Genomic DNA, 26629 nt, shown 5'->3' on the forward strand with positions numbered 1-26629 from the left:
TTGATGTGGAGACGTTATACATACAGACGTTAGAACAAAGTCCACCATAAGAATGAAGTCATTTAGGAATAAGACGATTTTTAAACATTAATAAAAACCTAAATATTTAAAAAAAGTAAAAATTACTGTTAGTTTTTATCTAGTTTTGATTAAAATAAAAATAAAAAAAAGTAGCAAAAATTTTTGAAATGTTCTAATTTTGGAGCAGACTGTAATGTCTGTATTTGTATGAACATATGTGGGGATCGCGTCCACTTATTTTCATGCGTAAACGATGATATTCATACTCAACTTTCTCGAATTTTTATAAAATAAACCTATGTTTTTGTTATATTCACTCAAAAGATTGTCTATTCTAGTGTGAAAATACAAAAATAAAAATCTAAAATACCTTGATATTATTTTTTTATGAGTATTTTTCTTTACAATGTCATATTTTTTCAAAATGTGTGGGAAAAAATGCTTCTAATAAGTAAAATAAACACGCCAGGGAGTAAGTAAGGTAACTAATATAAAGTTTGGTTATCTAGTTAGCATCAAAATTTACAAGAGTGTCACAGGTTAAAGTTTATATCACAAATTTTAATATCGAAAAAAATCGGCAAATCAGCGCCGACCGCTCGAATTTCTCCGACGGACAGCACCTTTTTGACGCGGCGCGCCGCGACAGCTGAGGGGTTAAAGGAGTCAAGAAAGTTAATTCCTTGTTCGGGTCAAACAGATTATTTTTAAATTTCATTTACGTTAGTGTTCTGAATTTACATTCACTCTAATTTTTTGGTCTTATATGACAGGACTATTGAATGGCATGAGCCGTGTTACAAAGGAATATGAAATAAAACATTTTTATCAATTTATTTAAAACTTTTTATTATACATATTCACGCTTTGGTATTGCCAATAATTGTACGCTTAACTACAGTAGAACTCCAATTATCCGAACTCCGACTATCCGAATCGCCGATTATCCGAATCACAAAAAATTGTCCAAAAAAGTCTAAGTGCGCTATTATTCTTCTCCTAACAAGAATATGGAGAGGATGATGATGATAAAGATGCGTTGTCACTAGAGGAATTAAGAAAAATGATTGCAAAAATATTTAAAACATGTGAAAATTTCATGTTTCTTTCATTTAATTCAATAAAAAAATAGTGAAATATCAAAACGTAGCTTTTATTCTCTCCAATGGCATTTTTTTTTTAACCCTAGATAGCTAACGTTCGTCAAAATGACGAATACTGAATGAATATATCGCCATCTCGTTTTAACCGTCTCGGTTGTGCGCGTGAGGTGTGAAACCAACTCAGTGCGAGCCAAGCTGCGTCGAACTGCGGTCGCGATTTGGTGGTAAGTTGCATAGTTTTTGAGATACCTACTACTCACTCGTCATTTTGACGAATGGTTAGCTTACGTGTAACTTTTTATAAATATTATTAGTGTTGATTTTTACTTGTTTTGTTTTAGTTATTCCGTTCAAAGTACAGAATGTCAGGGAGATCGAATATCACAGATGAGGCGATTGCTCGGGCGTTGGATGGTGACGATTATTTCCCTTCAACGGAAGAATCTAACAGCGAGAGTGAAGACGAGTTGTTGATGGATGATGTGTAAAGTGATTTTCAGGACGAGGCCTCGGACACTGATGAACCAATACTTACTGAAGAACATGATCGCACCTTCGCCTAATCAATCTGGTGAGTCACAAGAAGAGTCTTTATTAGCTTTCGATTCGATTATCCACTTGTCTCAGGCCAATATAAGACAAAGCAACCTTACAAGTTAACTTTAGTTGGAACTTTGAGGGCTAATAAAAGAGAAATTCCAGAAGAAATGCGGAACAACCGAACTAGACCAGTTGGAACATCCATATTCTGCTATGATGGGCCACTTACTCTGTCATATAAACCAAAGCCGAGCAAGATGGTATACTTGCTTTCGTCGTGTGACGAAAACGGAACCATAAACCAATCATCAAAGAAACCTAACATCCATCCTGGTTCAGACTCTCAATCAGACTTCGAAAATGTACCTACAAGGAAAAGAAACATTTGTGGCTTGTGTTCCTATAAAAAAGACGTATGACAAGAAACGTTTGCAACTGTTGCAAAGTGGCCATTTGCGGCGAGCATTCAGTTGGATTTTGTCCTAATTGTGCCAATAAAATATAATTTTTTAATATAATAATACAAACATACATATTTTTACTTATATATACTAAATAAAAATAATATAAGAAAAAAATGTAAAAGTTTATGTTTTAGTTGATTTAAGATTTATCTCATTTTTGATCTCTTGTAACTATGTGCCATTAAGATTTGTTATTTTGTACTTAAAACTCTAAAAAATACTATATTTTGCTAAAAATATCTTTAATTTATATCCTGTAGTTTCTAATATAAAAATAATCTCGGATATAATTTCATTGAATTTCATTAAAAACATATTTTAAATTTGTTCGTCAAAAAGTCGAATGGTTAGCATCTCATGGTATTCTAGTAACGTTAGCTATCTAGGGTTAAATCCGATTATCCGAATATTTGATTATCCGAATGGGTCCCGGTCCCCATTAATTCGGATAATTGGAGTTCTACTGTATCTCATTAGATAAATCTAATAACCGTGTTCCTGGTAACCACCTCTGTGTCCATGACCCTGGTTGCCATGTCCATACCCCTGGTTGCCTTGTCCAAAACCTTGATTTCCTTGTCCAAAACCTTGGTTGCCTGGTCCAAAGCCCTGGTTACCGGGTCCAAAACCCTGACCCTGGTTACCGGGTCTAAAACCTTGATTGCCTTGTCCATACCCTGGGTTACCGCCACCAAAACCCTGGTTACCGCCACCAAAACCCTGGTTGCCGGGTCCAAAGCCTTGGTTGCCTTGTCCGTAACCCTGGCCTTGGTTGAATCCACCGAAACCGCTGTGTTCAGTTCCTGGGACCGAACGACCTTGGTTGTAGTCACCGTATCCTTGAGGTTTTCCTAAAAGTATACATTTAGTTAGTTACTAGCTTCCGCCCGCGACTCCGTCCGCGCGGATGTCGGTGTTCGCGTGGATGGTTTATTTCTCCATTTTGAGTAACTCTGACAATAACATCTTATAAATATCTATTGGACTCAAATACGGCTAGGCCTATAATAATACCCAACGTGTGTTCGCTGTTCTACAGAACAACGTCTATGGATAAAACTGAAAAATTAAGATTATTTTTTTTCTTCGTATTTTTTCAGGATAAAAACTAGAAAGTATCCTATTTTACGCCCAGGATAATAAGGTATAATTATACCAAGTTTCATCGAAATAGAACCATTAGTTTTCACGTGATGTCTTCACATACAGACAGACAGACAGACAGACAGACAGACAAAAATTTTTTTAATCACATATTTGGGCTTGGTATCGATCCAGTAACACCCCCTGCTATTTATTTTTTCAATATTTTCAATGTACAGAATTGACCCTTCTACAGATTTATTATATGTATAGATAGATTTAAAAAGTAGTCATTGTTGCCATTTATTAACATGTTTCATACTAATTAAACACATATGGAATTACAAAAACACTGCACTGTATCTACTACATGTAAACAGAGTTTTACTCAACATCCCTGGTGCTCAACATTATGAGTAAATCAAATCAAATCAATCAAAGAAAAATTTGTAAGTACAAGACCGTCCAATCCATCCATGCTTATAAAAGCTGATGGTACTTTACATGACCAGCCCGATAGATATAGAATTTCGTTCTGTTCATTCTCTCTTTCGTATTTTTATAGGACTAAGTTACATAATATATACGTGAAATATGAAAAAAAAAACTTACCGTTCACCATCGCAACCAATAAGAGAACAGTGCAAACGAACTGAAATAAAAGAAATATAAATTATAAATTAATATCCACTCTTACGTGGAAATATCTTCATTTATTATATCTTCACGAAGCGTCATACATTGAAACAAAATTATACTACCAGTTAAAAATAAGTTAGGTATATTTCTTCAATACTTTGGTACCACCAGAAGAAAACTACCCTTCTACGGCTTATTTTGGAACACTAGAAGCTAACACTCACAGACTGAGAGAAATGCAGACTTTGTTTCATAGGTAGGTAGGTAATTAAAATAGTTTTTTTATTTATTTTACACTTGACAATAACAAGGCGTTATTCCAGCTTTTACACAAACAATTAAAATAATACATTTTTTCCACTAACTCTATGAAATCAGAATATCATTTTTCGCCAAACTTACTTTCAAAGCCATTTTTGGAACACGACCACAATTACACACAGTATTTTAGAAACTATCTACCGTATATATAATCGCTAGTATTTATAAATAATTTTCTGACCCCTGAGCTAATAATCGCGTGACTTATAAAATATATTGAGGATGATTAAATTTGAGAGTTCTTAGAACATAGATAAGAGTGGGCTTGATGTCAACAAGTTTTCAAAACAATAACAACAAATTGGTTCAATGAACTCATTGCAAATTGGTTTTATGACCAAAATTAGCTGTGCCGCGCGGGTTTACCAGCATTGCTCCGCTCCTAGCTCCTAGGTCTTAGCGTGATGATACATAGCCTTGCTCGATAAATGGGCATTGAATGAACTTCAAATCGGACCCATCCAAACTCCATCGGAAATCGAAATCAACCAAAGAAACAAACAAGAAATTATTCAGCTTTGTAATATTAGTAAAGATATTTTCTATCATCTATATTCAAATACAATAGAAATCCAGGATTGCAGGTTTACATCATCTCTGGACTCTGACTGATTTGAGATTAAGGTGATCCCTATCCTAAATATAGCTATTATATGCTGTACAACACCGGAATACAAAGCTTTTCTATTTGGTTGTAATTGTGTTTTTGATTGTGCTGATACATTATTTTGGGCTGGAGCTGGACTTGTGATGTAGTAATATGATAAAATAAAGTAGTTGGTAACATAAAATCGCGCCAAGTAAGCGTGACGATTACAGCTGTTGTCCAAGTATCAAGTCTTACATTCAGGAAACGGTTACGGTGAATAAACTGGTATATATGATAAAACTTACAGATTGTACATAATATGTATATGTTTGCGAAAAAGTATTATTTGTGACTTCGACTAACTGTTTGCAGCTATCGAATCGATGAAGAATTGTTTACGTCTCGTTTATGATATCGTTTTGAACAATCAATTTTGAACCTTGTGCAAATTACTGTTTCATCTTACTTTGGTCTGATTCAACTAGACTAGTGACCTCAGCCACGCTTCACAAAGGGAAATTAAATTAAACAAACATTTATTTAATACATTTATTATATTCACACTTACATATTGGTATCAATTACACTCATCTTATACTTTATCTAATAACCGTGTTCCTGGTAACCACCCCTGTGTCCATGACCCTGGTTGCCTTGTCCATACCCCTGGTTACCTTGTCCATGACCCTGGTTTCCTTGTCCAAAACCCTGGTTACCGTGGCCAGAACCTTGGTTACCGGGTGTAAACCCTTGGTTGCCTTGTCCAAAACCCTGGTTTCCTGGTCCAGAACCTTGATTGCCGGGTCCAAAGCCTTGGTTATGTTGTCCATAACCCTGGCCCGGGTTACCTTGTCCATAACCCTGGCCTTGGTTGTATCCCTGAGGTTTTCCTAAAATATATTAAGTGATTTCATGTAAAAATTATTGTAGAATAAATCACAAAATATAATCATAGGGATACATTTCAAGTATAGATATAGACCATGCTAGCTTATACAATATGAGCTTTTTATAGTGTATAGACCATTCCGAAAATGACAGAATTTCTCCTTTTTTGATTTTGTTGCCACAGTCATTAGGTGTATCTGTATTTTGTCAAATATAATAATTAAGTATGTACATATATAAAACCTGAACGTAGAAAAACTAGGGAAACCACTGTTGTTAATTTAGCAAGGTCAGACTTCTTCCTTCAGACTTTCTCCTTTAGTGAAAATTTTTCTTAGGCCTCCCCCACATTGGGCGTAGGCCGAGCGTACGCGTTTCCTGAGCGTGCTGCCGGCGTCGGCGCGGCGCGGACGTCGCGTCAGCGCGCCGTCTGTGGGGCGCGGGCTACGCGTTGTCCAGCGCCGCGCGGGCGCTGCGTGAACGCCGCGCAGACGCCGCGCTTACGTCGCTTTCCATGGGCGTTCGGCCGCCCGTGCCCCCCGCACACATTCCATGAGTGCGAGGGGCACGGCGCGGGCGGCCGAGCTGCTTTAGACGCGACGTCGCGTCGGCGCGGCGCTTGCGCAGCGCTTGCATAGCGTTCGATGGCGCGACGCCCGCGCCCCACAGACGGCGCGCTGACGCGACGTCCGCGCCGCGCCAACGCCGGCAGCACGCTCAGGAAACGCGTACGCTCGGCCTACGCCCAATGTGGGGGAGGCCTTAGACTAAGGACTACGTTTATAAAAAACATGAAAATCACTCACCGTTCACCATCGCTACCAATAGGACAAGAGCGCAAACGAACTGTAAAAAAAAGAAATTTATTATTTATACAAATTAATTTACACATGTTATTAAAATGTCCTAAATTATTCCATAGCACATACAGGATATTTATCCACATGGATTTTTAATCAATATTGTTCAAGGTACTCTACCCTATCCCTACTCTATATTCACAAATATGTAGGGAGATACTCCACGAAATACATAATAATATTTTGAACATTATCGCGTATTATAAGCTATTAATTATTAAATAAACACTGAACAATTAAATTTAAAAGTTAAAAATTTTAATAAATTGCATAGAGCAAGTAAATTAATGGTTTATGAGAGACCTTATAGGAATAAGGAACGTTTTCTTGACTCGACCCACTTTTACGTTCCAGTACTAAAAGATGTTATTGAAAGGAAGTTTATTTAGGAAATCAAATTAATCGTTATTTGAAATTTACATGGAAAGCCAAGCGTATATCAAAGCGTTGCATTGAAGATTTTTCCTTAAAGATTTGATTAATTTTACACTCAATTCATACAATGAGAATAACGACGGGTTAGGTTATTGGTACATTATGTATTTCAATTTTAAATATAAAATAAAATAATCAATTTTGTCGGTAATGTCCACTGACCCTTTACCCATAAACAAGGAATATGCATATTATAATTTTTAATTAAACTTACTTTCAAAGCCATTTTTCTAACACGACCACAAATGTACACTATATTTTAGCAACTGCCTACCTTATATATAATTTCTAGTATTTATAAATATGTAACTGACCCCTGAGCTTTAAATCGCGTGACTTATTAAATATCACAGGGAAGATAAAATGAAAGAATTATTAGAATAAAGATAAGAGTGGGCTCGAAAGTTTGTCAACAAGTTCTCAAAACAATAACAACAAATTGGTTTCAATGAACTCATTGCATGTATGTGGCAAATTGGTTTAATGACTACAATATTTTCCATTGTCAATTTACATACACATGCAGCATCCATATTATAAATGCGAAAGTTTGTGAGGATGTATGTTTGTTACTCTTTCACGCAAATACTACTGAACCGATTACATTGAAATTTAGAACACATATAGAGGGTAACTTGGATTAACACATAGGATAGGTTTTACCCCGTAAATCTCACGGGATCGGGAACTATGCGGGATTTTCTTAGAAAACGCGGGTGAAGCCGCGGGCGGAAAGCTAGTACTTATGTAATATGACCAAAACCTATATGGGGATGGGAATCATGTAATTTAGTAGGTATAAATATGGGCTGATGATGATCTTTATAAAAATTTAAATAAGAAATAACTATTCTATTCATACCTTATTGATTATAATCTGAAGTATTTCGGATAAAGACAAAATATTTTCTGTTATATTGTACAAGTATTCAACTGATGAATAGATTTAAATGAATAATTTATATTAGAGAGAACCCTTTTAGACAACTGTTCCTTACGAAACACAATGAAGACATGGAAATTTTAAGGATATCTTGTTAGCATTACATATTATTATATGTAATTTGATAATGCAGGCCACTGGTCATTGTACCCATTCATCATACTTATAATTTAACTAGTTTAAACGCGCGGCTTCGCGTGAACAATTCAAAACCTAACAGTATTCTTAAACTATACAAGTTTACCTGTATGTTTGTATGTTTCCGACTCCTTTTGATTTTTTTGATCTACTTTAAACGGATAGATTTCGTTCCAACTTTGTACACTTAGGCTGCGTTTTCACCAGAGATGTGCGAGTATGCGTAGCAACTAGCAATTGATTTGTTTTTAAAGAACCAATCCTGTCGCTTTATTCACCTTTATGCACAGCTTTACAAACACTTCCCTCACAACGCATCCTCGCACATCTCTGGTAGAAAAGCACCCTTATATTCAGGATCAGTGACAAAACAATAATTTCGTGAGTTAATCTTATTAAAGTGAGTTTTTTTTCTATATTTAAGTATTATTAAAATATTTTTAACAATGTGATGTGAGACATTAATTTAAATGTTTAACATAACGTGATAATATGAGACATTAATTAGTATGATTATTAATAATTAAAAAATATTTAATATTCACAGATAAGAACACTCTGCATGAACTTTGCCTGCAAACAGCCCAATGAACAGAAAGACGGAGAAACAACAGATACTCATAATGGAATAGTCAATAAGTCATAAGCAATGTAGCTCGGATATTGCTAGTCCTATCGTGATGTTATTTTAAGTGACGTGTAGCTTTTCCATCATACTATTTTCTTAATGTATGTCGGTCTAATTTATTAAGGAAAGATGGTCTTATTTATCATTCTGTGATTTTAGTTGTGTATTTGTTAATTGCTAATTATTTTGGTGTGATTTGAATCATGTTTGCTTTAAAATGGTAAAATGTTTGTATTTGCTTTAGAATTAATGCAATAGATTGTAAAATGAAAAAATGCTTGTATTTATCGGTTGTGTGGATTTTGTTCCAGTTTAACTAGGGTTATTTGAATTGTAGTTTCGGAATTAAAAAAACGTTCAAGCCATTATTCTTTTCAATGTGTTTTCCATATCATTTAAGATTTAGGTAGGTATTATGATTATTTATTTCAAAATAGAATGCTCTTAATGAGAAATATCGATATTTAAAAGGTCAATCGTGTAAAGAAATGTAAAGAAAGGACAATTTTCAATATTTTTATGAAGAAAATACAAAATTCGTTAGGAAAAGGAAAGGTTTATTAATAAGAAGCAACTGTGAGATTAGATATTACTCATTTATTATGTTGAATAAAACTTATTATAAAATGAAAATAATATTCTGTTAACAAGAATTACTATTTTAACTTAAAAAATAAAAGATAAAATCTAATCACATGCTTGACTTTTATTTTAATCTACAATAATTGTGATTTTTTATTCGAATAAAATGAGAAATAAAAAAAATATAGGTACATATTTTTGAATTTCTATTTGCGGTACATTCGGAGACAACAATACTCATAATAAACCTAATATTTTAATTGCGAAAGTAACTCTGTCTGTCTCTTCTTCACGCCTCAACCACTGAACCGGTTTGGATGAAATTTGGTACAGAGCTAGACCTGAGAAAGGACATAGGATATGTTTAATCTTGGAAATCCCACGGGAACTATGCGGGTTTTTCTTTGACTCCGCGGGCGGAATAATAAAGGAACAAAAAACATTTTGATACAAAATATAAAATATTTTTCTGTTGAGTCACGTCTCTGTTATATCAACGTAATTATGTTTGTATTACAAGTACTGTCGTACTCGCTTATTCAATTCTGTGTTTACATTTAAACTGTGATAACTTTTTTGTAACTATACAAATGTATTAAGGAAAATGAGTGTAAACATTGATGAAATTATGCTCGATTTCACACTATTATAAAGGAAACAAAGATTAAGATAACAATAAAAATATACCATTATGATAGCAAAATTCCGACATATTCATCAAAAAATTAAAAGCTTGTTCCGTTGTGTTTAGAATTTGGCATAAATGTAGTTTAATATTTCATTGATATTCAGTACCAGCACATGAACTAGCTATCAAACAATATATTTTGAATATACTTATTGCAAACAAAATAAAAAAAAATTTAAATGGCTGTGTTTTTTCTTCAGTAACAAGTCTTATATTTTTGCATTCCTTGGAATTTCCTTAAACAGATTTCACCTTTTTGAGGCGATAAATATATTTTGTAACCAGTGATATAGTTAAAATGTTTTAAAATCTTTATGAAAATGTATGTCGAAGGCTATGGTAAATGAAATGCAAATATTTTGAGTCAAATATGTTTCTAGTATGCTGCAAGCATGTTTACTTATTTGTTACTTAATGTTGATAAATTTATTCGTTTATATTTTCGTCAAATTATCAACTTCTGTAACATAAAAATAACATTGTAGAAACATTCTTACCTAATATAGCTTTTGTATTGAATTTGTATGTTGATTTTTTAACGTCCAATGAAATTGAACCTACTTTTAGTTTGAAAAGCATTATTACTAAGCCATGTGAGTAATTACATTTAAAGTATCAAGCTTTTTCACTCCATATTGCTCGTTAATACTCTTATTCATACCACAAACTGCAATAATTATAATAACATTATTGTGTAAATGTATTTTTGTAAACATTGAAATAAAACACATTTTGAAATGGTCAAACTTTTTTATTTCACCTTTACCAAATAAATGATCTTAAATTAAATGAAATATAAATGCAATGGTTGTTTCTAAGTTAAATTACAATCGGAATAAATCCTATTTAGTATCCAACACGTACCTACCAATGAAATTAATTTTCTTCATCACATTGAGGTTATTTTTAAACAAAACTAGAGTATGTGTTTGTCTTTAAATTAAATGCAAATTACGTAGTAGAATGTAGATGATCGACCAATAAGTTTATGAAGTAAAGATGAATACAGAATATACAAAATAAGGTATTTATTAAATTAATATCAACTAATGAAAATTATGAAAATCTCTTGCTTACATTTCGGCATTTTATAGTTTGAAATATCTTTTTGAAAGTTAGAGCCAGATTTTAACAGTAAAAAATAGTGTCTTCAATTTAATAAATATTTTTCAATACTGTATAACACTGAGATTTCATTTAGTGCTATATTTTAAAATGTATCTATACTAAAACTGGAAATATACGCATTTATCGAATTCCCTAATTAAAAAATCGGAATATAATCAACTGTTATAACACAATAAAATAAAACGAGGTATTTTTAAATGGTTTTGGTTGATTAATTGATTTCAATTTTACGTTTTTGATAGTGTATGCTTTATAACCACTGCTTCAAATCTAATTTGTCACCCTTTTTTCTATTGAAATCAATTCTTATTCAAAAAACAGCGTGTGTCGAGCACACGTGTCAGATGTGAAACTACTTTGGCAAGATACAAAGATTACAAAAACGTCGCCATACTCCATGACGTGACGGTATTGCTATTGCCACTCACAACGCGCATAAAGAAGTTTCAATTAATTTTCTTTTGTACCAACAAACTTTTTACAAATATTTAACTAATTAATAGGAAAACTGCAAAACTAATAAATAAAAATATTTGAAATTGAAATGTTTTTATTTATATTTATATGATCTACTACAGATCGAATAGGCCAACGACCAACGAAATATAAAAAAATGCGTATATTCCCAACAATTTCATAAATTCCACATTTATTTCAGTGTATCCGTATCGTCTGAGAGCGTTTTTTCTTGCACGAGTTTATCGAGATGTTCTATGAGTCCGTCTATCGACATCTCTCCATGCACTTTGTTGTCTCGGGTGCGAACGTTCACTGTGCCTGAAGTTTTTTCACGTTCACCGACCACTGAAAGAAAGTTTAAATAAACATTATATTAAAGTTATTGATAATAATTTATTCAAGTAATGAATTTTTTTGTACCTACAGTGTCTTACACAAATTTCAAATTTTCTTATGCAATTTATTTTCTAAAATCTGTCCAGAATGTCCAGATTCTAAAGTATACAATTATCACACAAAGTTTTTTTATTCGAGATTCACTAATAATTATGTAAAATTTTAAATTGTACAATTTATGATTCATAGTTGAAGATTTATTATTATTACTATTCATTAGAAGCATTGCATTAGTCCCCAATGTAGCTAATGTGAAACTATATATTCAAAATACACATTTTATTTGAGCACTAATAAAAATTAACTGACACTACGTAATTTCTACACTAAAAAAAATCCAAGTAACTTCTAAATTTCCACACAAATCACATTATTTGTGTTAGTATTTTTGTTTAATTAATTAAGATAATGATTTCTATGTATTTAATTTTGTATTTATGGTGAATAAATGATTATGATTATGATTATTTAAATTCTTTTCAGCCTTAAACATTTGAATAGAAATATAACTCACCGAGAATATAATTAAACTGCGCTAACTGCGCATTCCTCACTTTCTTGTTAAGCGTGTCGCCCGCGTCCGTGTCCGCTTCCGACATGAACTTAGCCGCGCGGAGACGCTCGTTCACCTGCGAATTAATTTTAGTTTGTTAAGAAAATATATTTATTAAAAATGTTTAAAAAGAAAACTGTAGGTGGTTACTGTTCATTGTTTTATTTAAGTGGCGTGCTCGCGTTCAATGATTTCGGGCTGCAGGATGGTTCTCGAACGTTCTAGAATGTTTTTATTTTCTAAAAGTAGCTCGGCGTTCGATGACTGCACATCGAACTAAACTACAGGTGAGCGTTTGAGATGCATCTAGAATGTTCTAGAATGATTTGAATAATGATGGTACTAGAGTGTGTATGACGACTACTTGCATAGCTTGCGACCTGTAGAAGGACATATGATATGTTTAATCCCGGAAATTCCACGGGAAAGCAAACTATGCAGGTTTTTCTTTAACTACGCAGGCGGAAAGCTAGTATATAATAAATATTATGTTAAAATATATTAATACCTGTAGTGCATAATCATCGAAGGCGGGTCCCACGGGCACGACGCACACTTGCCGCGGGCTGAGCCAGAACGGCCACTTGCCCGCGTACGACTCGCTCAAGATGGCGATCATTCGTTCCACTGAGCCGAGGATGGCGCGGTGGATTATCACGGGACGTTTCTTTTCGCCCGTTTCGCTGTGGATTTTGTTAATAATAAATGTATACTTTGGAAAAAATGGGAAAAAGCATTTCTTTTAATACTTTTTTATTAGGAAATTGTTAACCTATGTAACTAGTAGTTACTAACTACTACGATTAGATTAACATGAATAAGTAAACTGTCGAGCACTGTTTGCTGATTTTTCGACTACTAGTTTTGTATATTACAACAATCAACACTATATTATCAACACTATATTATAAGATTAATTAAATTATTTCTACCTTTCAACACTGCTAAGTATTTAAAAACTGCAAACCTAAATCCATCTATAGATTTAAATTTTTTTTTTATAAACAATTTTTATTTATGCTGCAACCACTTTCTCCGCCTATTTAGACTAAAGGCAGCGAACACATCAATTTAGTACCTCAATTTTCATAAACCTTTAAGAAAAAGACTTAACAAATTACATATTTCATTCATATAAATCATGGACCATTATACTCAAGTTCTTTCTACCCACCTAACATACGACAAATTGAATCTCTCGGGCAGTTGGAAGTCCAGCTGTATGGTGGCACATTGGTGCGATCTTCGCAAGGCATCTTGTATGGTGATATCTATTTTGGGACCATAGAACGCTCCGTCTCCCGGGTTTAACTGCCATGGCTTGCCGAAGCGGTTCAGGGATTCTTCTAGAGCCTGGAAATAATAAAATTTGTAAATATTTTCTACATATTCAAAAAAATTAAAATATCATAAATAGTTGTGGGATAGGTGAATTAATTTTTTGGGTTTAAGTCTCAATCGTAAAAATTGCCAATCTAGGATATCGAAATAGGTAAAAATTATTGAAACTGATCTCAAATAGAATGAATTCACAAGAGTTTGTTCTTTAACATTTATTTTATTCATTAAGAATCCTCCTGTATGTCAAGTAAAGTAATTATTTAAATTATATTACTCTGAAACTTCGCGAGTAAGAATGCAATCTATGCTAATACTAGCGGTCCGCCCCGGCTTCGCCCGTGGTACATATGAAAAATAGATGTTGGCCGATTCTCAGACTTACCCGATATGCAAAGAAAATTTCATGAGAATCGGTCCACCCGTTTCGGAGGAGTATGCAGACTAACATTGTGACACGAGAATTTTATATATAAGATTATAAAGCTGAAGTGTTTGTTTGTCTGAACGCGCTAATCTCGAGAACTACTGGTCCGATTTGAAAAATTCTTTCGGTGTTAGATAGCTCATTTATCGAGGAAGGCTATAGGCTATATACAATCACGCTACGACCAACAGGAGAAGAGCCACGGGGGTGAAACCGCGCGGAGCGTCTAGTTAATTACCTTTTCAGCCTGATTCCAGGTTTCCAAATCGCCCAAATACTTCTCCGGCCTCGTGGACAGTTTCAGTTGGAAACTGAAGCCGAACGTAGTGTACACTGCCTCCAGGAAGTTAAGGCAGCCGAGCTGTAAAAAATATAGTACATAATTTAATAAAATACTTCCTATTTCATATATACATATCAAATGTACAGATTATAAGCTTAAAGCAGATGGAGCGTGTAGAGTGTATTATGTCTATGTGTAGTTTAAGAATCTGTATTCATAAGTTTAAGTCAGTATAAATCACTCGAGGCAGACATACGTGTTTCATTACCCCGTAACCCGCACACTACAAGCGCAGCAGTGGTTCTGCAAATGTTCGGACGTCTGTGAATATTTCTCTTTTGGCGCATCCACACATGCCAGCGGGTGTCGACCGCCCGCGCCTCCTTGCCGCTGAATGCAGGCCACTTCGTACTCCAACCACTCCGTATCGAAGCCGCAAGCAAACTGCCGCTGACAACCAAAAGTCGAGCGTGCCGCAGGTAAAAGATGCAAATGCCACACGGCCACCGGCCATGCCGCCGGGCATGGGGCCGCCGGGGTGTGGATGTTCCATTTGATTGTATTTGTTTTTTTTTATTGTCTCGTGTGTGTGTGTGTGTGTGCGCTGTATGTGTGTCTCACCATCTCCCGCTCGATGTGTGCGGGCCCGCAGAAGATGTGCGCGTCGTCCTGCTGGAAGCGTGTGTGTGTCTCACCATCTCCCGCTCGATGTGTGCGGGCCCGCAGAAGATGTGCGCGTCGTCCTGCTGGAAGCGTGTGTGTGTGTGCGCCGTGTGTGTGTCTCACCATCTCGCGCTCGATGTGTGCGGGCCCGCAGAAGATGTGCGCGTCGTCCTGCTGGAAGCGTGTGTGTGTGTGCGCCGTGTGTGTGTCTCACCATCTCGCGCTCGATGTGTGCGGGCCCGCAGAAGATGTGCGCGTCGTCCTGCTGGAAGCGTGTGTGTGTGTGTGTGTGTGTGTGTCTCACCATCTCCCGCTCGATGTGTGCGGGCCCGCAGAAGATGTGCGCGTCGTCCTGCTGGAAGCGTGTGTGTGTGTGCGCCGTGTGTGTGTCTCACCATCTCGCGCTCGATGTGTGCGGGCCCGCAGAAGATGTGCGCGTCGTCCTGCTGGAAGCGTGTGTGTGTGTGCGCCGTGTGTGTGTCTCACCATCTCGCGCTCGATGTGTGCGGGCCCGCAGAAGATGTGCGCGTCGTCCTGCTGGAAGCGTGTGTGTGTGTGCGCCGTGTGTGTGTCTCACCATCTCGCGCTCGATGTGTGCGGGCCCGCAGAAGATGTGCGCGTCGTCCTGCTGGAAGCGTGTGTGTGTGTGCGCCGTGTGTGTGTCTCACCATCTCGCGCTCGATGTGTGCGGGCCCGCAGAAGATGTGCGCGTCGTCCTGCTGGAAGCGTGTGTGTGTGTGCGCCGTGTGTGTGTCTCACCATCTCGCGCTCGATGTGTGCGGGCCCGCAGAAGATGTGCGCGTCGTCCTGCTGGAAGCGTGTGTGTGTCTCACCATCTCCCGCTCGATGTGTGCGGGCCCGCAGAAGATGTGCGCGTCGTCCTGCTGGAAGCGTGTGTGTGTGTGCGCCGTGTGTGTGTCTCACCATCTCGCGCTCGATGTGTGCGGGCCCGCAGAAGATGTGCGCGTCGTCCTGCTGGAAGCGTGTGTGTGTGTGTGTGTGTGTGTGTCTCACCATCTCCCGCTCGATGTGTGCGGGCCCGCAGAAGATGTGCGCGTCGTCCTGCTGGAAGCGTGTGTGTGTGTGCGCCGTGTGTGTGTCTCACCATCTCGCGCTCGATGTGTGCGGGCCCGCAGAAGATGTGCGCGTCGTCCTGCTGGAAGCGTGTGTGTGTGTGCGCCGTGTGTGTGTCTCACCATCTCGCGCTCGATGTGTGCGGGCCCGCAGAAGATGTGCGCGTCGTCCTGCTGGAAGCGTGTGTGTGTGTGCGCCGTGTGTGTGTCTCACCATCTCGCGCTCGATGTGTGCGGGCCCGCAGAAGATGTGCGCGTCGTCCTGCTGGAAGCGTGTGTGTGTGTGCGCCGTGTGTGTGTCTCACCATCTCGCGCTCGATGTGTGCGGGCCCGCAGAAGATGTGCGCGTCGTCCTGCTGGAAGCGTGTGTGTGTGTGCGCCGTGTGTGTGTCTCACCATCTCGCGCTCGATGTGTGCGGGCCCGCAGAAGATGTGCGCGTCGTCCTGCTGGAAGCGTGTGTGTGTGTGCGCCGTGTGTGTGTCTCACCATCTCGCGCTCGATGTGTGCGGGCCCGCAGAAGATGTGCGCGTCGTCCTGCTGGAAGCGTGTGTGTGTGTGCGCCGTGTGTGTGTCTCACCATCTCGCGCTCGATGTGTGCGGGCCCGCAGAAGATGTGCGCGTCGTCCTGCTGGAAGCGTGTGTGTGTGTGCGCCGTGTGTGTGTCTCACCATCTCGCGCTCGATGTGTGCGGGCCCGCAGAAGATGTGCGCGTCGTCCTGCTGGAAGCGTGTGTGTGTGTGCGCCGTGTGTGTGTCTCACCATCTCGCGCTCGATGTGTGCGGGCCCGCAGAAGATGTGCGCGTCGTCCTGCTGGAAGCGTGTGTGTGTGTGCGCCGTGTGTGTGTCTCACCATCTCGCGCTCGATGTGTGCGGGCCCGCAGAAGATGTGCGCGTCGTCCTGCTGGAAGCGTGTGTGTGTGTGCGCCGTGTGTGTGTCTCACCATCTCGCGCTCGATGTGTGCGGGCCCGCAGAAGATGTGCGCGTCGTCCTGCTGGAAGCGTGTGTGTGTGTGCGCCGTGTGTGTGTCTCACCATCTCGCGCTCGATGTGTGCGGGCCCGCAGAAGATGTGCGCGTCGTCCTGCTGGAAGCGTGTGTGTGTGTGCGCCGTGTGTGTGTCTCACCATCTCCCGCTCGATGTGTGCGGGCCCGCAGAAGATGTGCGCGTCGTCCTGCTGGAAGCGTGTGTGTGTGTGCGCCGTGTGTGTGTCTCACCATCTCCCGCTCGATGTGTGCGGGCCCGCAGAAGATGTGCGCGTCGTCCTGCTGGAAGCGCCGCACACGCGTGAGGCCGCTGAGCGCGCCGCTCAGCTCGTTGCGGTGCAGCACGCCGAAGTCCGCCAGCCGCAGCGGCAGCTCGCGCCACGAACGCACGCGGTTGTCGAATATCAAGCTGGAAAATTTCAATTGATTATTTATTGGAATGAGAGTCGACCGTGCTTCGAAGGAAGTTCCAACCGGGAACCAAAGATCGGAACGAGGAAGGTCTGGCACTTGATGATAAATAAGTAGACTGTACGTTACGAAATAATCGTGACTATACAATCGGAGCGCGGTCAAACAGCAAAGTGATTTTATACAAGGCGCGGGCGACGGGCCCGGGCGGTGCGGGGCGCGGGGGGCAGCCAGATGCGTAGACACATGTAAATGCTACTTTTTTCCTTTACATTTATAACATGCCGTAAAGAATACAGAGGCTTTAACAATCTCGTAAGCTCTAATTATTCTTCTTAATTTCAAAATGTATTACTACCGCAATCTTGTAAGATATAAATTTTTATATTCCAATAAATTAGGGAAGTGAATAAATAATCGATTATTACTTTAATCGATTTTTTTTTCCATTGTCCATTTTTTATAATCGATTTCATTAATGGTAAACATCGATTTTTAATAAATCGATTATAAGAATTACACAATTTAAATCGATTTTTGTAAATAGTAGACGATTATATTTGTATCTGTGCGATGGATGACAAAATATGACACTAAAGTTGACAGACTAAAAATATTCATGAAATTAGATGGCAATTAAATTATTATAAAAAAAATGTGTGCGTGTACTAGTGTACACACGTAAGAAGTGAAACTTCTTTATGACCTTATTTTTCAAAAAATAATTTACTATATGCAACTTTACAGAAATACGTCGAATCACGCGTGGTAGGGATAAGAAAAAGATGGCGCGTAACGGAAAAATGTCACGCGTAACAAAAGAATGTTACACTAAATTTTTTTCCAACTCCGTAAAGAAGTTTCACTTCAAAAAATTAATTCAAAAATTTCACATATGTAAATTAATAAAAATTACAAATGAAAATTTTTAGAAGCATTTGTTTACTGTAATTAATTTGTGATAAAAAATTTTTAAATTTACACCTGACAGCTAACTTCAGTATTATGAAAAAATTGGTAAGTAAGTTTACGGAAGTCGATAAAAAAATCGGCGCCATCTGTACTCCATGTATTTACAAATAATATAGACAAGTATATCTATATTCACAAATATATTATATATACCTACAAATGCATGGAGTGTTCCGATACTGGTACATGGTCCGGTATTGGGGCTTTTACCTTACATCGAATAGGTTTTTTCGCATAAAAGTCGAGGTGAAAACAAAAATCGATTTTTGACAAATCGATTTATTTCTAAACAAAAAAAGTCGATTATTGAGTAATCGATTTTTCTGATTCGAGGTCACATCCCTACAATAAATATGTTGATCACAGAAAATTGTTGTTTTTCTTTAAATCTATTTATAACCCCAATATAAAATAATAATGAGTTAACACTAATTTGACGCAAAATATGTACACGCAGGACAATGGCTATAAGCCATCTTACTTTTTAGTATAGATTTAAAATTTCAAATAATTTATTCAAAATCTGAATTTTTTTTTCACAACCATTTTTTTTTACACTTACCAATGCCCTGGACAATTCATGGGTTTCAAAGCGAATGTTTCCTTCTCAACATCAAACGAGAACATATTCTCCGAGTAATGTGCCCAATGTCCTGACGTCTGCCACAGTTTGGCGTTATACATGTTAGGTGTCACTACTTCTTGGAAACCACGGACCCTGGAAATAAATTTTTATATATACATATTAATATTTTTATATAAATAGGAGAAAATAAAAGATGTTGGTTATTGATAAATAATTTTAGGTACAACAAACTAAAATTTGAGCATTCTACAATCTCAAAATGAATTGAACATAAAAAAATGCAAGAATTAAAAATTCAATATTTTTAATTTTTTCATTCCGTTTGTTTGGATTGAAAATAAACATTATTTCTAGTTCCGTAGTATGAGAAATATACTTTAAACTAAAACCTTGACCTTAACCTTTTTAACTTTCTTAACCTTATGAGAGTGGTAAATTCTCTTTTTTCCGTATTTTGACGATTCAAAAGCGTTTCTAAACGAAGTCTAGATGAATAAATAAACGTTTGAGTTTGAGACAAATCATTGTAAATAAATTATATTATTGTACCTGTATTGTTCACGAATAAATTCAACAAGCGTGTTGTAAATGTGCGCCCCGCGCGGTTGGAAGAAACACGAGCCTGGCGATAGCTCGTGGAAGAAGAATAGCTCTTGTTCCTGTGGAATAGAGTATATTATGGTAATGAAAAATTGAATGCAAAAAATAAATAAATATGTTGGCGATATGCGATTTTTTGTTTATTTTACACAATTTCATAATCCATATAGTTTATTTATTTATTTATTTATTAATTCTTTATTGCTTGCTATTGAAAGTTACAATAAAACTTAACCTAGGAATACATACAAACAATTGGCGGTCTTATCGCTATGCAGCGATTAAGTAGTTTTTGTTTTATACTCAAAAAGGTATAATATAATAAGTGATCCGGCTCGAAGGACCAAATTAAAATGGGTTGAGTAGTAGAGTTATATTTTAATTTATTGTTATTGCGGGATTTTAACAAAGTTGATGTCTGATGACATACTCATTTATTGCGATTCTATAACTAGTCTGTATGTGCCGTTACTAAACTGAATTATTATGCTTATTAAAACACCGAATTCACTTAATCGTATGAATGCTAACTACGCAATTACTCATGCAAAATACAAACACCGCCCAAAAGAGTTATCTTTTTTCCCCAATAGCTATCCTCTATTAAAAAAATCTACAAAATAATAATAATAGTTAAAAAAAAACTAAAAAACACGCTTTTTATAGAAAACCGAACTAAAAAATAGAAAATTTTATCAAATTAGTGTATTGTCATTGGTCCTCAATAAATCTACAAAGTTTGAACGAAATCTGGCCGTTTAAAGTGGGTCAAAATCGCGCCCAAAGAAGTCGGTTACAAACAAACAAACATACAGGTGAAGCTAATATAAAGCGTGTAAAAAAAATACATACTCTGCCAATCTTCCTATGGTCTCGTTTCGCGGCTTCCTCCTGTATAGTTTCCCACTCTTTTAATTGTTTTGTTTCGGGGAAAGAAACTCCATACATGCGCTGTAGAGACTCTGCGTCTGATTTACCCTCCCAGTAGGTTGACGAGTTCTGTAATTTCAAAATAAAATTTTACCTAAGTGTTTAATATTCCAAGATAGGATTTTTTTGTGTAATGCATATGAATTTTTAAATAGTAATTTGGGTTTCAATCTATTGTGAATCCAGTTATTAATAACTGGATCCAGTTAAACAATAGGTCATTTTATTTTAATTTTAACTGGAATAAGTTTTATTTAATAAAAGGAATTAGTTTCTCATACAATAAAAAATTACAAACAATTTCACACAGTCTTTATTCACATTTAATGGGTTAAAAATTATTTGAAATGCACTAAAAATACACCTCTTTACTGAAAAATTATTAACTCGACTTTGAGGTGTGATTCTATGGAATTTTTTTCTCATTAAAATTATTCATTAATTCATTAATAGGCCTTTTAATGCTATAAAACAAAACTTTAGCCTTACCTTAGTAACCTTAAAAGCCTTGACTTTCCCTGTATGTCTGACATGTGGTCCTCTACACAAATCTATTAAGGGCCCACATCTATATACCGTGGTTTTCGGTGTGTCCACCTTCTCCTTAAGGATCCTCACTTTGAAAGGGTTATAGTCGAACATTTCTAAAAGCTGTTCCTTAGTTAGTTCTAAACGCTCGAATGGTTGTTTCTCCTTGGCTATCTTTTTGACTAACGTCTCTACGCCTTGGTAGTCCGTTGAAGAGATCTGTAAAGGATTTTAGTTCATCTATATATGTATATATAACTCAAAGGTGACTGATATAGTGATCTATCAACGCACAGCCCAAACCACTGGACGTATCGGGCTGAAATTTGGCATGCAGGTAGATGTTAGGACGTAGGCATCCGCTAAGAAAGGATTTCACGAAATTCTTGCGGGAACGGGGGAAAAACGGGGATGCACGTACAAAGTCGTGGGCGGAAGCTAGTTGTAGATAAATACATAAACATATACGTGTCGTAACGCAATTAAAATTTAAAAGTATTGTTTTTAAAATATTTATCAATGTAAGGATTGGAAGTCAGGCAATTGTATATTATACAATACCTCATTTATCAGGTGTTTTGCTTAGCTTCTATCTATGTGTGTCTTGAAGACTGAAAATTCTCATTGAGCGAAAAATTTCTCACGACGAAGCGTGGTAACAATCAATGATGCGTGCCGCGAAATTAATGTTTTAGCTTTTATTTTTTAAATCAAATTAACAACGCATAATGACAATCCGAGAAAAACAACATTGCGGAATTTGTGTCGTGGCTGAACTTACCCCTTTCTCAGGATAATACATATCATAGTAGAAGCCTTCTTCAATGGGAGGTCCGTAGCACAGACATCCACCATATATCTAAAATTAATACAAAATGATAAATAAGTTATTAAGTAACCAGGATTAGTCCTACAGTACAAGAAAAATATGAATGTGAAGAATTGAAATTAAATTATTTGCCATAGACAGTCTCAGTTTGCAGTCCTTTGTGGTTTACAAATATGTTTAATAATGTTTATCACTGATCTGGTTTGTAATTCTGATGTATATGGGATAACAAGAAATAATCCTCATTTTGAGTATGTAATAGTTATTTTTAATCTTAAAAAGTGAAATAGTAATTTGTAAATTAACTGAAAAAAATTGGTTGTCTGTAAAGTCGGTTTACTGACGATAGTTGAACGTGACAACGTCTTAAGGCCGATTGTGCTTCTTTGTCGCTCGTTCCGCGCTCTCGCTTGCACTTCAAGCCTTACATGGAACGCCTCAGAACGAGGTAACGCCGCATGAGTCATGTTTTTTCGTGCGTGCAGCCGGCTCTATCGAATTATAAGACGTTGTCACGTCAAAAGCAATCAATATTGGTATATTATTATAATTATACATAAACCCACCCTCTCCATAGCCTCTCCCAGCATATGCGCCGACGAGTGCCAGAAAACAGCTTGCGCATCTGTATTGTCCCACCGCAGCAGTTCCAGTTTGCAGTCACCTTCCAATGGCCTGTCCAGGTCCCAGAGGACGCCATTCACTCTCGCTATTATTGTGTTGTCCGCTAGACCAGTGCTATGAGAAATTAATAATTTATGAATAAGTTTCACTATTTAGACATTAAATTATGATTGAATGAATAATTTTTTCTATTTAGAGTATTTTGTTCATATACATGAAGGGAAAATAAAAATTACACATAATTGGTTTTTCAAACGTCTTAAAAATAAGGAAGTTCTCAATTCAATTGTATTTCTTTTGCACGCCTCATAAGCGAAGCGTTGAGGTGGGTACTACTGTCACTTCGCGCAAAACATCTGATTTTTCAAACTTAAAATGTCTTTATGTATCATACATTGCACTTGTAAGATAATACATACACACACATATTAAGAAAAAACACTATTTTTAACGTTCATGATATTTTTGATGTCATTTTTGTTATTTAAACTAGTTAAAAAACAGTTTAAAAAAGTTCTGTCTTGGACGTCCGTGTGTCTGTATGTGCGGATCCTTTTTCTTGTTAACACGATAGCGACCGAAATACTTTACTAATCGAGTCTTTTTTTTTCTCTTACGCTTGAGTATGCTCAGGAATAGAACCCTTTCATTTTTCAGGGTCTGATTCGATGTGGTTTAATTGTTATTAAATAAACAAAAATAATAATTAATAAATATTTATTAAAAAAAAAAATATGAGGCGTGCACTTTTGGATTTTCCAAATTATATTTTGTTTTATCATTCATGATAATTAAGCAGTAAGTTTTTCTTTGGTCTTACCTTTAAAATTAAAAGAATGTTCATTTTTAAATGTAGAAATATATTGAAAAATAAATTGTAGAAAATCTTTGTATAGTAAAAACTTTTAGATTTCTAAGCATTTTAGCCAATTAAAAAATAGGAATGAAGCCCCTTTAAAAAAAAGGATAAAATGCAACCCATAACAATACACAATACTAATAAAATAAGTACAAATCTGAGGACATGACAAATTTCTCATACGCTTGTGTCAAGTACGATATTATCATTTATAACTTTGACCTATAAATTAATTATATAATTATGACTTACAATATAATATTATTATATGTACATGGTACAATAATAACTTTAGATAGTGAAGTCCCATGTCCCCTAGTGGGGTAAGGGGCAGATGCATTATACATCTGTTTCACTGATTGATTTTCTTTAGGGACAAGTAGGTAATCAGCCTTCTGTGTCCTGCTAGACCGAGACATTTTTTTTTCTTCGTCTCCACCGGGGATCGAACCCTGGACCCCTCAGTGCTACGCTCACGCGTCAATCACTGTACCAAGGAGGCAGTCCTAACTTTACACTTCCGATAACTTTAGATAATTGTTTGCCATATGGCCAATTGTTTGCTTTTTTTGTAAACATACTTATGTATGTGTGTCACTGTTTAAACAGTGCAAAAATAATAATAGCCTGGTGGTTACCAGCATACATCAAAGAAACAAATACACATTATTTTTCTTTTTAAATATTTGTCACAAAACATTTCAATGAGCTTAAACAACAACAAAAAATAGTGTGTGTACCGAGCACATGTGTCAGAAGTGAAACTTCTTTGACAAGATTCAAAGATAACAATATCGTCGCCTTACTCAATGACGTGACGGTATTGCCATGACGCGACCTTGAAATTTTATTCTCAAAGCCTCTGCAGACATTTCAATTCATCAAAATATTTAAAAAATGTTGAAAATTTGCATGATTATACAAATTAATACACAATCACATAAAGCTCAAAATTTGAGATAGAAAATCTCATCTATACTATTAAAAAGTTTTTTGTTTATTGTTTGAACACCCTAATCTCAGGAACTACTGGTCCGATTTGAAAAATTCTTTCAGTGTTAAATAGCCCGTTTATCGAGGAAGGCTATAGGCTATATATCATCACGCTAAGACTAACAGAAGCGGAGCAACGCGGGTAAAACCGCGGGGTGCAGCCAGTTTATGCTAATTGTGAATCCCTACATTTATTTAAATATTTGTTTTTAGCTAAATTTACATGCAATAAAAACTTTAACAATGACGAGTCTCAAATTTTCTTCTTCCCATATTAAATAAAACATGAAATTGACAGATTTATACATATATTTATGCATTTGAACCAAAATACTTACAATTCACTCCAAAACTCGCTTGAGAGCAAATAAGGTGGAAAATAATTTTAAAATGATGCCAATAAAATGAATTTAACAGTGATGTATAGCAAAATAGCTTTTTAAATGATGCCATGATTAAAAATAGCTAATGGATATGTGGACATGCAGGTACATAATGTTTTTATTACACCATTATTTAGCCATAGCATAAATACTTAGGTGATATTTAAATAAAAAAATAAAATTCATTTTAGAATGTGAAGTTTTTTACTTTTAAATTATGTATTTGATTGTAATGTGATTTTCCTAAGTATATTGTTCAACAAAATAATGTATTTGCTGTCGCTAAAGGCATAAAATAGAAAAACAAAAAGAAAACATAAAAAGGGTGAGGTGAACAAATAATGCTAGCATAGCCAACAATATAAAATAGGTAAAATGTTTCAAACAACATGTTGCAAATACAAAAAGAATAAAACATATTTTTTGTGATAAATATAAAAAATAGGAATTAGATTTTGTATTAGAACTATCAACTTGTGATATTTTCAGGCAAACTCAGATACGATGTAATACGATATCTGATACCTATTTAGTATTAGTTTATAGACATTAATTTTCCTTGAATGAATAATTTTCCCATTATATCATGATTCTTTTGTATGACTCTAGATTCTGTTTTATTGCAATAACTTGTAAAGCCTTGAATATTATTTAGTTAACATATTTAATTTCTAAATTAAGAAGTAAGCAACAATATTGTCCAAACATTTTACCCTACTACCAATGTGAACTTACCTAATCCCTTTAGCAACATCATACGGGGTAGTTTTCCATGCTTTTGCCTCCACAGTCTTGCCATCAGGCAAAGTGACAACGACACTGACATCGGGCTTTGAAGCAAGCTCCTCCTCATATTGAGCCTTATATTTATCCCAGAGATCCAAACGCTTCTGAATGTATTCAGGCCATGGATTTAGCTCAGTAACACCCGAGCCTGTGTCTTCTTTCTTTTTCTTTTCCTTCATGGCTTTTGCTTTCGACTGAAAATGATGACGCAAATTACGCTTAAAATGCATAATACTTATATGGCTTTATTCTATGGGAAATCAATTGTATTACCGCATTATATCTATTATGAAAATGAAAACAATAGCGTAACACATAATTGACTGATACAGCGTATGATTTAATTCGTTTTACAATGCAAGAAGGGTTATTTTTTAATGATGACGACAACAAGTGAAAGGATACAAATATGTTTCAAATAAGGTATGCTGTGGTATAACAATCGTTCTAAGAATCAGTTCTACAATTTTGTTAGGGTCATTGTCTAATTCTATGTACATTTTCACTTAATATTTGGGACTAAATCCTACGAACCCATGTGGCGTAGCCTCCTTTGAAGCGGACCACGAAGGCTCTACGAATACTGATTAAGCTTAACATCACTCAATTACGGTAATGAAATAGCACTATATATTAACTAAAAATAAGTTTAAATTCCTGCCTTATCGTTAATATTAATATTTTCTACACCAGCAACAACCGGATCACCCATGTTGTCGTACTGTTGACGTTGACACTGCAAATTATTGAAGCAATCTGACACTCGCACAAATATTTGACGTTTGACATGAATGTTGTGTTGCTATAAAAGAAAATTATTATAGTAAGATAGATAATTAATTTTAACCTTTTTTAATACTATTTCTTTCTTAAATATTTTGCAGGTAAGAAATAAAGCTGTG

The 26629-nt window shown here is 36.2% G+C and overlaps 4 protein-coding genes across 8 annotated transcripts in view; 1 reads left to right on the forward strand and 3 right to left on the reverse strand.

The window, feature by feature from the left end:
* The window catches only part of LOC149481452 (phospholipid phosphatase homolog 1.2 homolog), a 28058-nt gene extending 17399 nt beyond the window's left edge, over positions 1-10659 (forward strand). For both annotated transcript variants that reach the window (XM_089704898.1, XM_089704897.1), the window contains exon 6: positions 8572-10659. In XM_089704898.1, the coding sequence (XP_089561024.1) occupies positions 8572-8670 (99 nt within the window). In that variant the 3' untranslated portion in view covers positions 8671-10659. The remainder of the gene's footprint in view (positions 1-8571) is intronic.
* LOC149481453 (uncharacterized) lies at positions 878-7949 on the reverse strand. 3 transcript variants are annotated; one of them, XM_089704903.1, is made up of 4 exons: positions 7806-7949; positions 6455-6494; positions 5348-5650; positions 878-916 (listed from the first exon to the last, which is right to left on the reverse strand). In XM_089704903.1, the coding sequence occupies exons 2-3, from the start codon at positions 6462-6464 to the stop codon at positions 5364-5366; spliced, it is 297 nt and encodes a 98-aa protein (XP_089561029.1). In that variant the 5' UTR covers positions 6465-6494; positions 7806-7949; the 3' UTR covers positions 878-916; positions 5348-5363. The 3 variants fall into 3 exon arrangements, with proteins under 3 accessions (XP_089561029.1, XP_089561027.1, XP_089561028.1); XM_089704901.1 differs by lacking the exon at positions 7806-7949 and adding an exon at positions 7158-7263; XM_089704902.1 differs by lacking the exons at positions 878-916; positions 7806-7949 and adding an exon at positions 7158-7263 and having other exon boundaries at positions 5296-5650.
* Positions 2595-4328, reverse strand: LOC149481454 (uncharacterized). Its single transcript, XM_089704900.1, has 3 exons — positions 4253-4328; positions 3824-3863; positions 2595-2979 (listed from the first exon to the last, which is right to left on the reverse strand). The coding sequence occupies exons 1-3, from the start codon at positions 4262-4264 to the stop codon at positions 2612-2614; spliced, it is 420 nt and encodes a 139-aa protein (XP_089561026.1). The 5' UTR covers positions 4265-4328; the 3' UTR covers positions 2595-2611.
* On the reverse strand, positions 10653-26490 carry ThrRS (threonine--tRNA ligase). Of its 2 annotated transcripts, none has more exons than XM_089704896.1 (14): positions 26389-26490; positions 25677-25921; positions 22649-22820; positions 22035-22112; positions 21215-21472; positions 20648-20794; positions 19745-19854; positions 19172-19327; positions 17458-17635; positions 14462-14584; positions 13633-13811; positions 12967-13141; positions 12420-12534; positions 10653-11854 (listed from the first exon to the last, which is right to left on the reverse strand). In XM_089704896.1, exons 1-14 carry the CDS (start codon positions 26437-26439, stop codon positions 11700-11702), a joined length of 2142 nt encoding a protein of 713 aa, XP_089561022.1. In that variant the 5' UTR covers positions 26440-26490; the 3' UTR covers positions 10653-11699. The 2 variants fall into 2 exon arrangements, with proteins under 2 accessions (XP_089561022.1, XP_089561021.1); XM_089704895.1 differs by having other exon boundaries at positions 26262-26399.
* Positions 26491-26629: the final 139 nt, after the last annotated feature.

The sequence above is a fragment of the Colias philodice genome, chromosome 16, assembly GCF_061535455.1.
Source record: "Colias philodice isolate Cphi_HAF_F1 chromosome 16, ilColPhil1 Martin Lab GWU primary, whole genome shotgun sequence".
In the NCBI taxonomy this organism is placed as follows: Eukaryota; Metazoa; Arthropoda; class Insecta; order Lepidoptera; family Pieridae; genus Colias; species Colias philodice.

Coding starts and splice junctions, on each gene's coding strand:
- LOC149481454 (XM_089704900.1), bottom strand. Junction 2,980..3,823: donor ATTGGTTGCGATGGTGAACG/GTAAGTTTTTTT, acceptor GTATACTTTTAG/GAAAACCTCAAGGATACGGT.
- LOC149481453 (XM_089704901.1), bottom strand. Junction 5,651..6,454: donor ATTGGTAGCGATGGTGAACG/GTGAGTGATTTT, acceptor AATATATTTTAG/GAAAACCTCAGGGATACAAC.
- ThrRS (XM_089704895.1), bottom strand. CDS start 26,327: ATGTTAAGCTTAATCAGTATTCGTAGAGCCTTCGTGGTCCGCTTCAAA. Junction 22,821..25,676: donor GATGTTGCTAAAGGGATTAG/GTAAGTTCACAT, acceptor AATTTCTCATAG/CACTGGTCTAGCGGACAACA. Junction 22,113..22,648: donor TGGGAGAGGCTATGGAGAGG/GTGGGTTTATGT, acceptor TATTAATTTTAG/ATATATGGTGGATGTCTGTG.